The following is a 13075-nucleotide window of genomic DNA, read 5'->3' as shown; positions in this document are numbered from 1 at the left end:
AATCATCCTGCATAATGTGGACTCATTTGAAAAAGGGAAAGATTGTTTTTCAGACCGTCCCAGATGTCATTAATGTATTTGTGGAACAAGTCTGGACACAAGACACTGCCTTGAAGCACTGTAGCTTCTACTAGGTGAGGAGATGATGGGATTCCATTGAGATCCTCAAGCATGATTGAAGGAAATCAGCAAGCCAGGAAAGTAAGTGGCTTTGTACACCAGATATAAATTAATAAAGTATAGCAGGATGCAAGTCTGTTGAATGCCTGATATCTTTTTTTCAGACACAGCTCTGAACCCTTCCTTTAGATTGAGGACCTCCATTAATTATTGGGAGAGATGAAGCAACAAAATCACCATGGTGACTTATTTGTCATCATGTATCAGCCACTGAACATAACATACAAATATGGACATCGCGAGCCATTCTTTTTATTCTTCTTTGTGTTTTAATACAAGGTCTTGGGCTCGTAATGGAATCAAAATAAAGACCAATTACTGCACTGTAGTCCCAAGAAGGAAGCCAGACATGACAGCGCTCACTCGCGTTCACACACACACACACACACACACACACACACACACACACACACACACACACACACACACACACACACACACACACACACACACACACACACACTACTGAGCTTGGGGAAGTGCCATCACTTCGAGATACTCTGGGTTTCAGCAACATCATAACAATGCCACCGCTTTTCTCACCGCACTCAGTGGAGCATTTCCTCCACCCCATGGATGCCAATCAATGGAGGTTGTCCATGCTCTATCCTTTTAAATGCTGAACGTCACACAAGGAAGTAGCATGTATAATTTTTTAAGTCTTTGATATGACTCAGCCGGGGTTTGAACTGCTGAATATTTTGATATTTTAATCGTACATATCAGCCTCTGTGAAGCAAGTTAGGCTCTCCCATATACAGGGCAAATTGAAGTGACTACTCATAATGAGGCTGAATCACAAGGCCTGTTGCTGTCACATTGCATGCAGGTCAGATGTCTGTCTTTTTTTTTTTAACCACCTCTTCTCTGGTCCAGCTCCTCTGATATATCAACCCTGTGACCCTCTGCAGTAAACCCCTCCTGGTTAAACTCCCAAAATCCAGGCTTTCCTCAACCCATCTATTTTGTTCTTTGTGAGCAGCTGTCTGGAGACTTCAATCACAAGTATCAAGTTAGTGTTGCACCACTATCTCTGGTGGTATTCTGACCTGATATCTTATTTACCCCACATTAACACAACCCTCTTACTTGCAGATGACTGTGTTTCCTTCCCATCTTTCTCTTCTCTTTTCCTGTTCATTCTTTGCCTTGTTTCTGTCCAATTGCAGTCCTACAGCCAGTGTGCATTTTCAATTTTGCCCTCTGTCTCCTTGCTCTTCCATGAGCTGAGATGTCGAAAAAAAATAACAAGTGTACAAAAGTAATCTTTCAATGTCAGTACAACTTAGGTGTTTATGAGATTTCTGTTTTTTTTTTTTCAGATCCTGATCTTTGTTTACTGGTCATTAAACAGGATTACAAGTGGAACCTTAGATTTAGATCCCTCTTCATTGATAACTGAATTGTGTTTTTTTTCCAGCTTTATTTATCAGGTGCTTGCATATATTGTCCATGTTTAACTTTTGAAACAAACAAAGCTCTTGTTCAAATTACAAGGGTCTGTTGAGGCCTTCAAGGCTCCATCTTTGCCCTTTCTGAATGGCATGGCACGACTTATTGCACGTCTAATGAATGGACTTCCCAAACCAACCTGCAGATTCTTGGAAAGCTCTTGGAATAATTTTCAGGTGGAAGCATTATTCCATTGTTGATTTATACGAATGATTCTAAACTTTATTTGAGGCTTCCTAACGATACAAACAATAGTAATGCATTGAAAAAACTATATTGGTATCTACAGTCGGCTTGTACTAATTTACCATGAGTTTCAAAGATTATATTCAAAACTCCCTTCATTGCTGGGACATCTTGACCATGTTTGTCTGGCATGGCCTTTTGTAGTCGTCTCTCCTGGCTGCACTGCTTGGCGAGCTCCCTTTTCAAAAAGGCAGCTTGAAGCATGTGGGTCAACTCGCCTATGCGACACAACAGTCATGTGTGTTCCCTGGCACTGTACGATCCAACATCCTGTTTGGCAGTTCCTACAACAAGCTGCACTACAATCGGGTAGTGAAAGCATGTGCTCTTACCAAGGTCAGTGCCATTTTGTGAACTTAAAGCTAGACCGTAATGATTTCCTTTTCCGGCACAAGGATCATTTGCTTATCAAAAGTAAAAAAAAATTAATTTGGGAAATAAATGCAGATGAAGTCTTTAAACAATTCTTATGGTTTTTTGGGGGTTTTTTTATATTTTTTTTTACATGTTTTGGAATATGATGACTGAGTTTAGAAGATAAAAAGTAATGCTATGAAAGAAATGAAAAGAGGGGATGGGAGAAGTTTTTGTTTTCATGAGAAAGGGATTGAGTTGTTAATCAGAGGAAATGGGAATTAAAAAAGAAACAAAAAAAGGATGAAACATTATTTCACAGTGGATTAATACCTCTGATGCTGACCCTGGGTGTAGGATCTCCAGCTTCTGGCAGAGGGAGACATGACAGTTATTGGTGATCGTGGAATTACCCTCAGTGGAGGTCAAAAGGCACGGATTAACTTGGCCAGGTATGGGCATTATTACCAACAAAATTTCTTGCTTTTTAAAAATGTCAGTTTACATGATGGTACAGCAAAGTAATGTTGCAATGTGCATCATATGAGCAAATGTATTGCTGCATCATACCCAAAATTCAAATTAACCCTCATTCTGCATCTGATTACTTTTCCCAAACTGCATTGCAGCATACACTTTATGAATGTGTCGTCTTGTGATGCTTTGGACATGCTTTTCGAATCACTAATGCAATACTTTGCATTGACCTTGACATACCGTTGTGTCTGAGGAATTAGTTTGTATTAGTCAGCTTGAAGCAATGACTGAAACCTAATCAAACCACTCTTGGACATCTTGAAACGTAATCTGAGGGTCAACAGAGCACAATCTCCCATTGAACTTGCACTTGCTCTCAGATTGAATGGTGCAATATTACACTGTATCAACCAACATTTGGTACATTGTGTTCATGACAGCCATGGAGAAATCAAATGCATGGTTATGAATTTACAACTTTACAAGGCCAGTGTGGAGGGACCTGGAGGAGGATGAAAGTGTGCATGAGTGAAATCGTCAGAGTGGAAGTGCTGTTTGGTGCGAATGGCACGGCACACTTGCGAGGTGGAGAAGCGCGGCGCTTGGATGTATGTCACTGTATGGATATGGAGTCGAAGGTGAGAGAGGCATGCACGGTTTGTTATAACAAGATATGCAGATCTGAAGAAGCAGCGAGGCTGCCATCTCAATCAGGACAATGAACGGTCCATGTGGCGGTACCTGGTGTAGGATTAAAGTGGACACGAGTGAGAACATAGCAGTGGAGGTGCTGTTTGGTGTGAATGGCTGAAGGTGCTCTGAGAAGCCTTGAGCAGATCCTTCGAGACTGTGGCCACTGTGAAGACAGGGTGAGACAAGGCTGTAATGGAAGCCCCATTGAAGATGCATGACGGGGCAGGTGTGTTGTTGAACAAGAATATAAAAATAAACTCCAAACAAAGCGTCACAGCCCCCTACAGAGAAAGCATTGTGAAGTCTTTGCAGATGCACCAGGCAGCTGGGGTGTGGTCCTGCTAAGATTAATGGCTACACCTGCCCCAAAAACAGGTAAAGCCCTGCATTACGGCAAAAAGCTAGGACAATGCAGCCTACTTTAAACAAAGAAATACCAAAGCAGCACAGCAAACAAATAAACAATGAGAGTTGGAATGCTGACGGGAGGGAGGACATCCTCACACATAGAATGTGCTCTGTATGTGAAGTGTGGAGGATGTGTGGTGAAAAAGATTGATTCATGGCAACAGCACACACACAAAGAAAACAAGTGAAGGAAGGACAGATGATAATGGGTAGAGGGGTTGAGCAGAGGATGACGAGGATGATAAGCAACAACGTAGTTTGGAAGAGGAGTTGGCTAATAAGGTAGAGGAGGTGAGAATGACCCAAACTGGAGAAAGACCACAGCTCTGCTGACTACATAACAACAAAAACACTAATCAGGAGAAATGTTTTTTTCATTTTTCTCAGATGGTACCTGTACCATGTGACATATGACATCATAATTATCATTGAAAAATTTGACAGAAGAAGGTGCTCCAATTAAATGGTAAAAATTGTATCCATTGGACCAACAATTGCTGAGAATTTTTTTTTTCATACTGACCGGATCAAGCGTTGCACTTGTCGAATTACGTCATAATGAAGGCACCGATGACATTATCAATAACATATCTTATTCCCCATGGGGAGTACTTGACAATGAGCCATACGTGTAAATTTCTTCCATGAAGCGGTTTTAGAGATATAGAGGTGCAAAGTTTTTCGGTTTTTCCAAGATGGCACCTGTACCACATGACCTATGACATCAGAATTTTGACAAAAATTCTACAAGAGGAGGTGCACCTATTTGGAAAATTTTGTGTCAATCAGACACGGTTGCTGAGAAAATGAATTTTTAAATTGCAGACATATATGTACGGCACACATACACGACTGATCACTTAACCCCGCTTTTCGCTTCGCGCGTGCAGAGATCGCTGATGGTTCCCGGGAAAGACAACTTGTAATACAGTAAACCCTCAAATATCATGGGGGTTATATGTTCCTTGAAAATGACGTGAGTAGATGATAAATGTTGCTTCTGGGATGCCCATTCAAATGAATGGGGAAAAAGGGAAAAACTATCTGACCCAAGCACCAAAAGCTCAAAATGAGAGACACTTCCTCCTCACCTATCTCCTTCCCTCCCATGCAAGCAAATGAAAAATTGTGACTTACTGATTAAAGTACTGCTTCCCCCCAACATAATCACAGTCCTTTCATATTTTCATTATACTCAAAGAGCGAACCGACGAATATTTGCCCATGTTCTACTTTAGGGAATAACTCAATTTTCTTATAACATTCATTTCCATCGAGTGTATTCACAAAGTATAACTTGGAACTTGGTTCTTGGTTTAAGTATCTTTGTTGAGCAGAGATGAAATGATAAACTTCTCTTAATGCTCTTGTCTTATCACCTCCTGAGCCACATATCATTTTGAGATTGTAGTAAATTGTTTTTTCATTGTTCAATTAATAACCATCAAAGTTTTATGTCCATTCAAGGATATTAATTTTTTTTCTTTACATCCTCCAACTTATTTGTTGTTAAATTTATCCGCTTATTTGTTTTATCGACTTTTACCCTGGTTATTTCTTCAATAAGACTTATTTGATACTTCAATAAGACCTATATAAATAGGTTTATCCATTTCAATACTCTCTTTTTTTCAAATGAATAGCACAAAAGTTTTCTGAAAACACCTCCGCTTGCTTAAAACTTGGTCTATTAATTAACTTTGAAGCCTGTTTCCAAGATGTAGCAAGTCTTATGTTTTGCCTATTTCAAACATTTTCCATAGTCTTTCCAAATACCGCATTATTCATTGATTTATAAAAGTCCTCAAAATCTGTTTTTGCTTCTGTTTTCCGTTTTGTATTAAAATCAATATACTTATTTAACCAATGACTATTTAAATTTCAAAATCCGATTAATTTTCCAAACTCTCAACGCAGCAGATAAACATTGTGTCAAGTTCCTTTGATGCAAAACATAACTTTCTTTATCATTTAATGTCGTAAGTAGTTTTTCTCGAGATATACCTTTTATATTAAATGACTGTTGGTAATCACTTAACCATTCTTTTCTTGGACTTTCTTTATCTTTATGTTTCTTATGAAGTTCTTCTGGATATTTTAAATCAACCTCAAAATAATATCCAACTTCAGCTTCATCCAATTATTTTTGAGTGGAGATAACAATGTCTTGTAAAACTTTTTCATAATGTTTTTCTTTAATCCATTTAAGTTTTCCATAAGGTAAAGATTGAGACATAGCCCACCCATACAAATTGTTAGCATCATAAAACATAAGGTCAGAGTTGTCCGCATTGTTATTACTAGTACGGGCCCGTAAGGGCGGGCCCGTAGGTGCGTGCCCAAAGGTAAGTGCCAGTATGTGCAGCCTCTCTCTCTCAAACCTCGAAAAGGCACATTCGCGGGTCCCCAGCAATATTCCTGGCAAGTTTCAATCGTGCAAAAGAAATAATAATAAATAAATAAACATTAATTGTGACGTCATTCGTGATGTCATAGCACCGTGTCCTGTCATTGGTCGACAGATAAATGGCCGTAACTTGGGAACCGCTCATCCGATTCATATCAACCCTCGAAAAGGCACATCCGCCGGTCCCCGGCAATTGTCCTGACAAGTTTCAATCGGATCGGACCGGCGGTCGTCGAGAAACGGCGGTCGCAGACAGACAGACACACAGACACACAGAGATTGCTGGAATTATAGATAGATAATCGGGAAGATATTTGTTATTTGCTTTAGCATAACTCTTGGAACATACTTGGGATATTCCTCCTCTTTTAGCCTTCTCCATCATTAAAAGCATATCTATATCACTGATTAATTCCAAATCATGTTTTGTCATTTTTAACATGGCACTCCAAGCCAAACCCGGGGCTGTGCAATAGTGAGTGGGGTTGAATCCATAAGAATTTTTATTATGACAGACTGTTCTAAAAGTCTCAAACACATCAGTCAATAATAATACATCAGTTTTAAGATACAAATCGTGATATGATCCAAGATTCTTTATATTAAACTTCTCCCAAACCTTTTTAGCTTGTGTATAATCTCTATCGGAAATATGAGTGTTATTCAACTTGCTATAGAAACTTTCTCTTAAAGGAAGTTGTGTTTCTTTAAACTTCTCAAATGAATCCATATAGTCATACGGATATATTCCCTCTTGTGATAAGAGATCAATCTCTTCTTGATTTGAGAAATGTGATTTAAGATTCGGAAAGTTTTTAATATTTGATGCTAAGTTAGATAATGGACTTGCCATAAACTTGAATGTGTCAAGAAATCTGATATGGGTTATGGGGATGTATGAATTGTTTTTGTGAGTGAGATGGATTTTTGATCTGTTAAGGCCCAGTCACACCTTGACGTTTTAGCCAGCTTATGCCGATTTTTAGAAAATTTGTCTAAAACGCTGGTACACGTCGAATAAGTTATGGGTAAGTTTTGATAACATTGAGAGCACGCTGAAAAACACTGCCATACATCGTTGTATGCTGGCTTTAAACGTTGTACTTTTCGGTTGTCCTCAAATTTTCCATGCTTAAAATTTTAAGACTTATGCCAGCGTATGACTCACACGTTCCGCATAACGCTGGCCATAAGTTGTAGGCACGTCACGCGATCGTTGACACACGTCGACACACGTTACTTGTAAGTTACTCATAAGTCGAAACACATCGAGGTAATGTTTAGCGTACCCGAAACTTATTTCTAACCTATGAGTAACGTGTTGTACTCACGTTACGCGATCGGTGACACACATCAACACACGTTACTTGTAAGGTGCTCATAAGTCGAAACACATCATGGTAATGGTTAGCGTCAGTGTTACAGACTCCCTGGTTTTATTTTTTTGATTTTTTTTTTCTTCCTTCCTTCGGTATGATGGTGATTTTGACACTTCGATTTCTAGTGCGGTTATAATATAATATAATTAATAGGCTGCCGCTCAACGATTTAAATCATAACCGCACTCTACACTGTACACCATCATACCAAAGAAAAAAAAACGGGAGTCTGGAACACTGACGCTAACCATTACCTTGACGTGTTTCGACTTATGAGTACCTTTTAAGTAACGTGTGTCGATGTGTGTCAACGATCGCATATCGTGCGTACAACTTATTCCCATCGCATGCGGAGCATGTGTCATATGGCAAGTACATCGTAAAATTTTCAACATGTTTAAAATTACAAGACGTACTCCATTTAATACGACGTATGATCGCGTACTTTAGCGTTCTATTCACGCATACCAAACTTACCCATACCGTATTCGACGTGCGCCAGCGTTTTAGATGCATGTTTCAGAGGTTGGCATACGCTGGCAAGATCGCCAAGGTGTGACTGCGATGTTGACACTTCCATTTCTGTGGCGGTTATGATTTGAATCATTGTGCGGCAGCCTTTTCATAACCTATGCCATGTCATCGTCGGCGATATGTGCAGCACGCTATGCCAAGTTAGACTATCGTTGGACATAGGTTGTGAAGGCCGACAACAGGTTCAGCATTCGTTGGTATAACTTATCTATAACACAACGAAACGTTCTGTGTCCGTTACTAATACGTTATGCATAAGACCAACTCGTTATGAATACGTCCGAATCTTTAAAAAAACATCAAAAGTTCAACGTAAGCCAGCGTTTTACATACATTTTAATACGTTGCCATTGCTGGCTAAAACGTCAAGGTGTGACTGGGCCTTTAGGAATGGCAGAAATATCTCCAGATGTCTTTGAAAGTTTACTTATAAATACATGTGTGTCATTGTGGGCATTGTTGTGAAGAAAGACAGGAATAAAGGATGGAGGCTTGTAATTAAGATTACAACGGGAATGAGCTGGTCCTCTATATTTACCAGTAAGATGACAGTGATCCCTAACCTTGACCTCTCCCTCAATTTTCTCCTCACAAATATGACAGATACTGTTCTTCCTAAATTCTTTTTTCTCTCCCTTTGTTAATGACATTGGTTTATAGGTTTTAACCATTATTTCTCTTTGTCTTATAGTCTTTTTCCAATCGTCTTACAAACTCCTTTGAGGAATCTTCTCCTCTATAAAGTTCTAACTTGTATTTATCACCAACAGATGATTTGATATAATAACAGAAACCACAAGGAGTATGTTTTTGATACTTATTTGTGTATGATGTATTTGGATTTGGAGAAACAGTATCTGTCTTTTCAAGGATACTTTCAAAATCAGCACATATCACAAATGGATGTTTGTTCGATTTGTTGTAATCTTTGAATGATATCTTCTTTCCTACTTTTGGTATATTAATTACGGTTGATTTATGATAACTACAGTATTTTGAATGTTGATTTAATCATTTTTTCGTATGAAAGAAGTTTCGACATCTCTTACAGAGATATGTTTTTTTTTGTTGTTCTCTTGAATACTTGTGAGGTGATTAGTCTTGAAAATTTTTTGATATAAGCATAATGTGAATTTTTCCCCGAACTATAACATAGAAGGTCGATGTGTGTTTCATCATTTTTATAGTTATTTGAAATTTTTAATATCTGAACTTTGTATCCCTTAATCCATAAACATTAACAGATAGATAATTCATTTTCTCAAATTTCGGAATATCTCTGAATGACATTGGAAACTTTAAATCATTGACATTTCGCGTATTCTCGTATTTCTTATAATGTTCAACCCTTTCTGGTTTCCGTTGTGGAGGATGTAAGTGAGCAAGAACAGACCATAGAAAGCATTTATTATCCTTGTTTTGAATATTAACAGCCGCTTTCTTAAGTTTTATCTCTTTTGGTAAATCAATATAAGAAGAAGTTGTTAGATGCATCTGATCTGATTTTAAGATGTGTATATCTAAAAAGATTATTTTAGAAATCGCAAATCCATGACCTACTACAGTGTTATCAACATCTTGTTCTTGTCTCTGGAGTTCATCATCAACATTATATCTCACAAAATCTTGAAATGATCTGATAACGTGAGTGTTTGTCCTCATATCGGGAGTAGTTTCATCACCTTCTCTTACCACATTCAATTTTACTCCTATACAAAACTTAAAAATTCTCCTTTCACTTAATGCGTTTTTAATTTCAGTTTCAATACTTTGTTTAATCATATCAACAGCTTCAAAGATTGAAGATGGTCCAGGGTCTTGAAAGTGAAACAATCTTATTTTTATATGTCCTTTAAATGCCCCATCAGTGTTTTCAATAGAGAATTTAGTAGCCCCTTCCCTTTCTTCATTCTTCTTGTGTGTGCGTGAATGAAGATGTCTACTGTAATTTTTTTTAAAGAATATCAATATTACATTTATCACAATGTTTTGTTTCTTGTTCAAATGGAGATATTTGTCTGAAAAGATTGAATGTGTGTTTGTTGGTTTGAAGGTGTTTTTTATAACATTTATATTTATGATTACAAACTTCGCAGTACGTTGCATTCATCATATTTATATAGCAAAACTTTGCTGAAACTAAACTTTTCTTGATGAAAAATCCATTTAATTTATAGGTGAATCTGTGCTTGAAAGCATTTTATTCACCGTTTTTTACTTAATAAATACAATATATCAAGACACAAAAGACAAGTTTCAATCAATCTCTTCATTTGTAAAAGATACTGAGAAATATGTCGAGGATGTAAAATTGAATAAAGATAAGTATAACAACTATTGGAGATATACAATTATGGTGAATAATATGAGTTCTTCAATTTCCTTCAGTGGAAGGGCTTTTAGTATATCTGGAAGAACATCAATTAATGTAGCCCAACAAAAGTTTTTCCTCTCCTTGTGGCAACATATTCAAAACTAGAAAAAGCAATGAAACAGGAAAAAGTATCAAAAAAGAAAAACCTTATGGATGAAGCTTAAGAAAGAAAAGATAAGACCATCTGCAATATGCAAGGAAAAATTTGTATTTTTTTCAATAACCTAAAGATGTAAATCCTGATGAAATAAAGATGTTAATATATCAGGTGAAATGACATTTCGTTCAGTAGTAGTTAAGGACCATTTTAAAATTACCTTTAATATAAAAAAATGTAGTAGTTGAATCTGTTAATGAAAAAAAGTATATAGATATAGATGGTAATGTTATTTCTGCGAATTAAATATGAGTCATTATTCAACTGAGGATTTTGAAGATTATGAGAGTGATGATAGTATCTCTGTTGGAACAGAAGACAGTTATGATACTGAGAGTTTGTGTTCAAATGATGGTTCTGAAAGTAGTCTTATCGATGATTGTGAAAGCACCAATGAAAGTACCAAAGATTAATTTTGTTTGAAGTAAAGTTTTACTTTATTAATATGAATAGTGTACTCGATCTTGAGCCTCTTGAATTCCCTGATACTCAATATGACAAATTTGAGAATTGTCCTGCACGTGATAGGGTGGGATTAAACAGTCGAAAGTCCATAAACAATGTATATTCTGTGATTATCTTCTAATTCATGAAAATATAAAATATAACAAGGAACACAACTGTTTCAAAATTACACCAGAAATGAATTGCTTTACAAGATTAACAAGAGAAATGAATGTTAAGTACAAGGGTGATAATACACCTTTTCTTACAAGAGAAAAGACTGAACAAATAACGGTAATGTTTCATGGATTGATGATGTATATTATTTACGATTGCCATTTTCAGGGAAATAACACAAGATATTGTATAAATGAAATAATGCATTACCTTGAAATTAAATCTGAACTCAGGATAAAACATAGAATTTCTAAAAAAGCCAATAAAAAATTAAATAATATATTTTCTAAAAAAAATAATTAATGATGTTTTTACCGATGTGGGAAAATATGATAAAATTTAACAACCACAAAAATCTTCCAAATTCATTAAGATGTCTCATAGTTGGTTCAAGCAGATGTGTAAACATCTGCCTGCTTTTGAAAATGCTCCATATTCTCAACTTTTTAGATTTTGATAATTTAACTATTTTCACAAAGTCAAGTTTTCAACCTGAGTATCAACTATCGACTATATATGTATATATTATTACGGCTGTGGAAATTCGCAGAACACCATAAAGGTCCTTAGTTCAGTTAAATCGATAAGTCTGTGTTCAGTTCGATTTCCCCACCGTTGTTTAATGGAAGTTATTTGTGTAACAGGGCTGTGATCCTTTGAGATAGTGTTTTTCTTTTCCTATCATTATTTTGGACCAACCACATCTCAACCACCATTACAACAACCAACATCACTCATAAATAACCACAACGCCAACCACGCCACCATCACCACAACCACGATCACTTCCACCACCAATCACAACCAAATCACCACCACCAACGTCGCTCTCGACCACCGCTTCGCGGGGGCCTCCACCGCCACCACTAACATCGCTCCCACACAACAACAATTATGCCAACCACCTAACCACCTTCCCCGCTACGCCAACTATCAATCCCCTTCTCCACAAACCACATCACAACCCTCTCCACTCATGTAAACCGTCTCTACGAAGCGAAAGAAACCAGAGGAGTTCCGATGGTGTGCGGATTTTCCCGCCTGATTCTCCCGCCTTGTTATTCCCGCCTGTTTTCCCCACGCTTTGGTGTGGGGGAAGGGCGATGCGGGTCAAAGGTCATGTGAAGGAGGGGCCTCATTTTGGGGGAATGAATCTCCCTGGACCTGTGCCAAGAATGATTCTCTCGGCCCCAGCGAGGTGCGCGGGGAGGGGGGGCGAGAGGGTATGCCCCTTTTCCGGAAGCTTCCCGCAGGAGCTGGAAGGGGGGCGGAGCAATAAACGGGAAGGAGCGAGGCGTTGGAACTGAGGAATATAAGGGCGCGCAGGACGCCAAGTAAAGTGTTGTTAGTGTCTTCTTCGTGGTGGTTTCGTCTTGGTTTTCGGAGAGTCATGGGTTCGGTGGTTCGGGTCGAGTCGTCGGAGCTCGCAGTCGGTGGGGAGTCCAGGCGTGGGACGAGGGATGCGGACGGGAGGCACCGCTTTGCAGCTCTGCCACGCACCCTGCGCACCCGGGAGGAGAGCGCCGGAGAGAGCTTTCCCACCATCGCACCACGAGGGTGCAGGTAACCTGCAACGGTCTCGTGGGTTCCGTTCGGTCAACCAGGCTCCATGCCATAAAGGTCTACGGACCCTGTCTGGCACCCTCGTCTTTGAGGGTGGCCTTTTCCTTTCTTTTGAATGAATGTTGGTGGCGCCGTGTCCTGTAAGTAAAAACTGTTAAGTGACTAGATAATTGCTGATAGACGGTCGTAGTGCTTTCACCTTGCTCATGTCTTTGTCCCCGTCCCGTGCA

The 13075-nt window shown here is 38.4% G+C and overlaps 1 protein-coding gene across 1 annotated transcript in view; it reads left to right on the top strand.

Moving 5' to 3' along the window:
• ABCC4 (ATP binding cassette subfamily C member 4 (PEL blood group)) overlaps positions 1–13075 on the top strand; it is a 152749-nt gene that overhangs the window by 41686 nt on the left and 97988 nt on the right. Inside the window, exons 4-5 of the mRNA XM_085890317.1 lie at positions 2023–2214; positions 2590–2684. Of these exons, the coding sequence (XP_085746443.1) occupies positions 2023–2214; positions 2590–2684 (287 nt within the window). The remainder of the gene's footprint in view (positions 1–2022; positions 2215–2589; positions 2685–13075) is intronic.

Source organism: Eptatretus burgeri, chromosome 7, assembly GCF_056783735.1.
Source record: "Eptatretus burgeri isolate ZD-2024b chromosome 7, Ebu_testis_v1, whole genome shotgun sequence".
NCBI classification, from domain to species: Eukaryota; Metazoa; Chordata; class Myxini; order Myxiniformes; family Myxinidae; genus Eptatretus; species Eptatretus burgeri.
The sequence above is the reverse complement of the archived record's forward strand: the minus strand, read 5'-3'. Positions and strand labels throughout refer to the sequence as shown.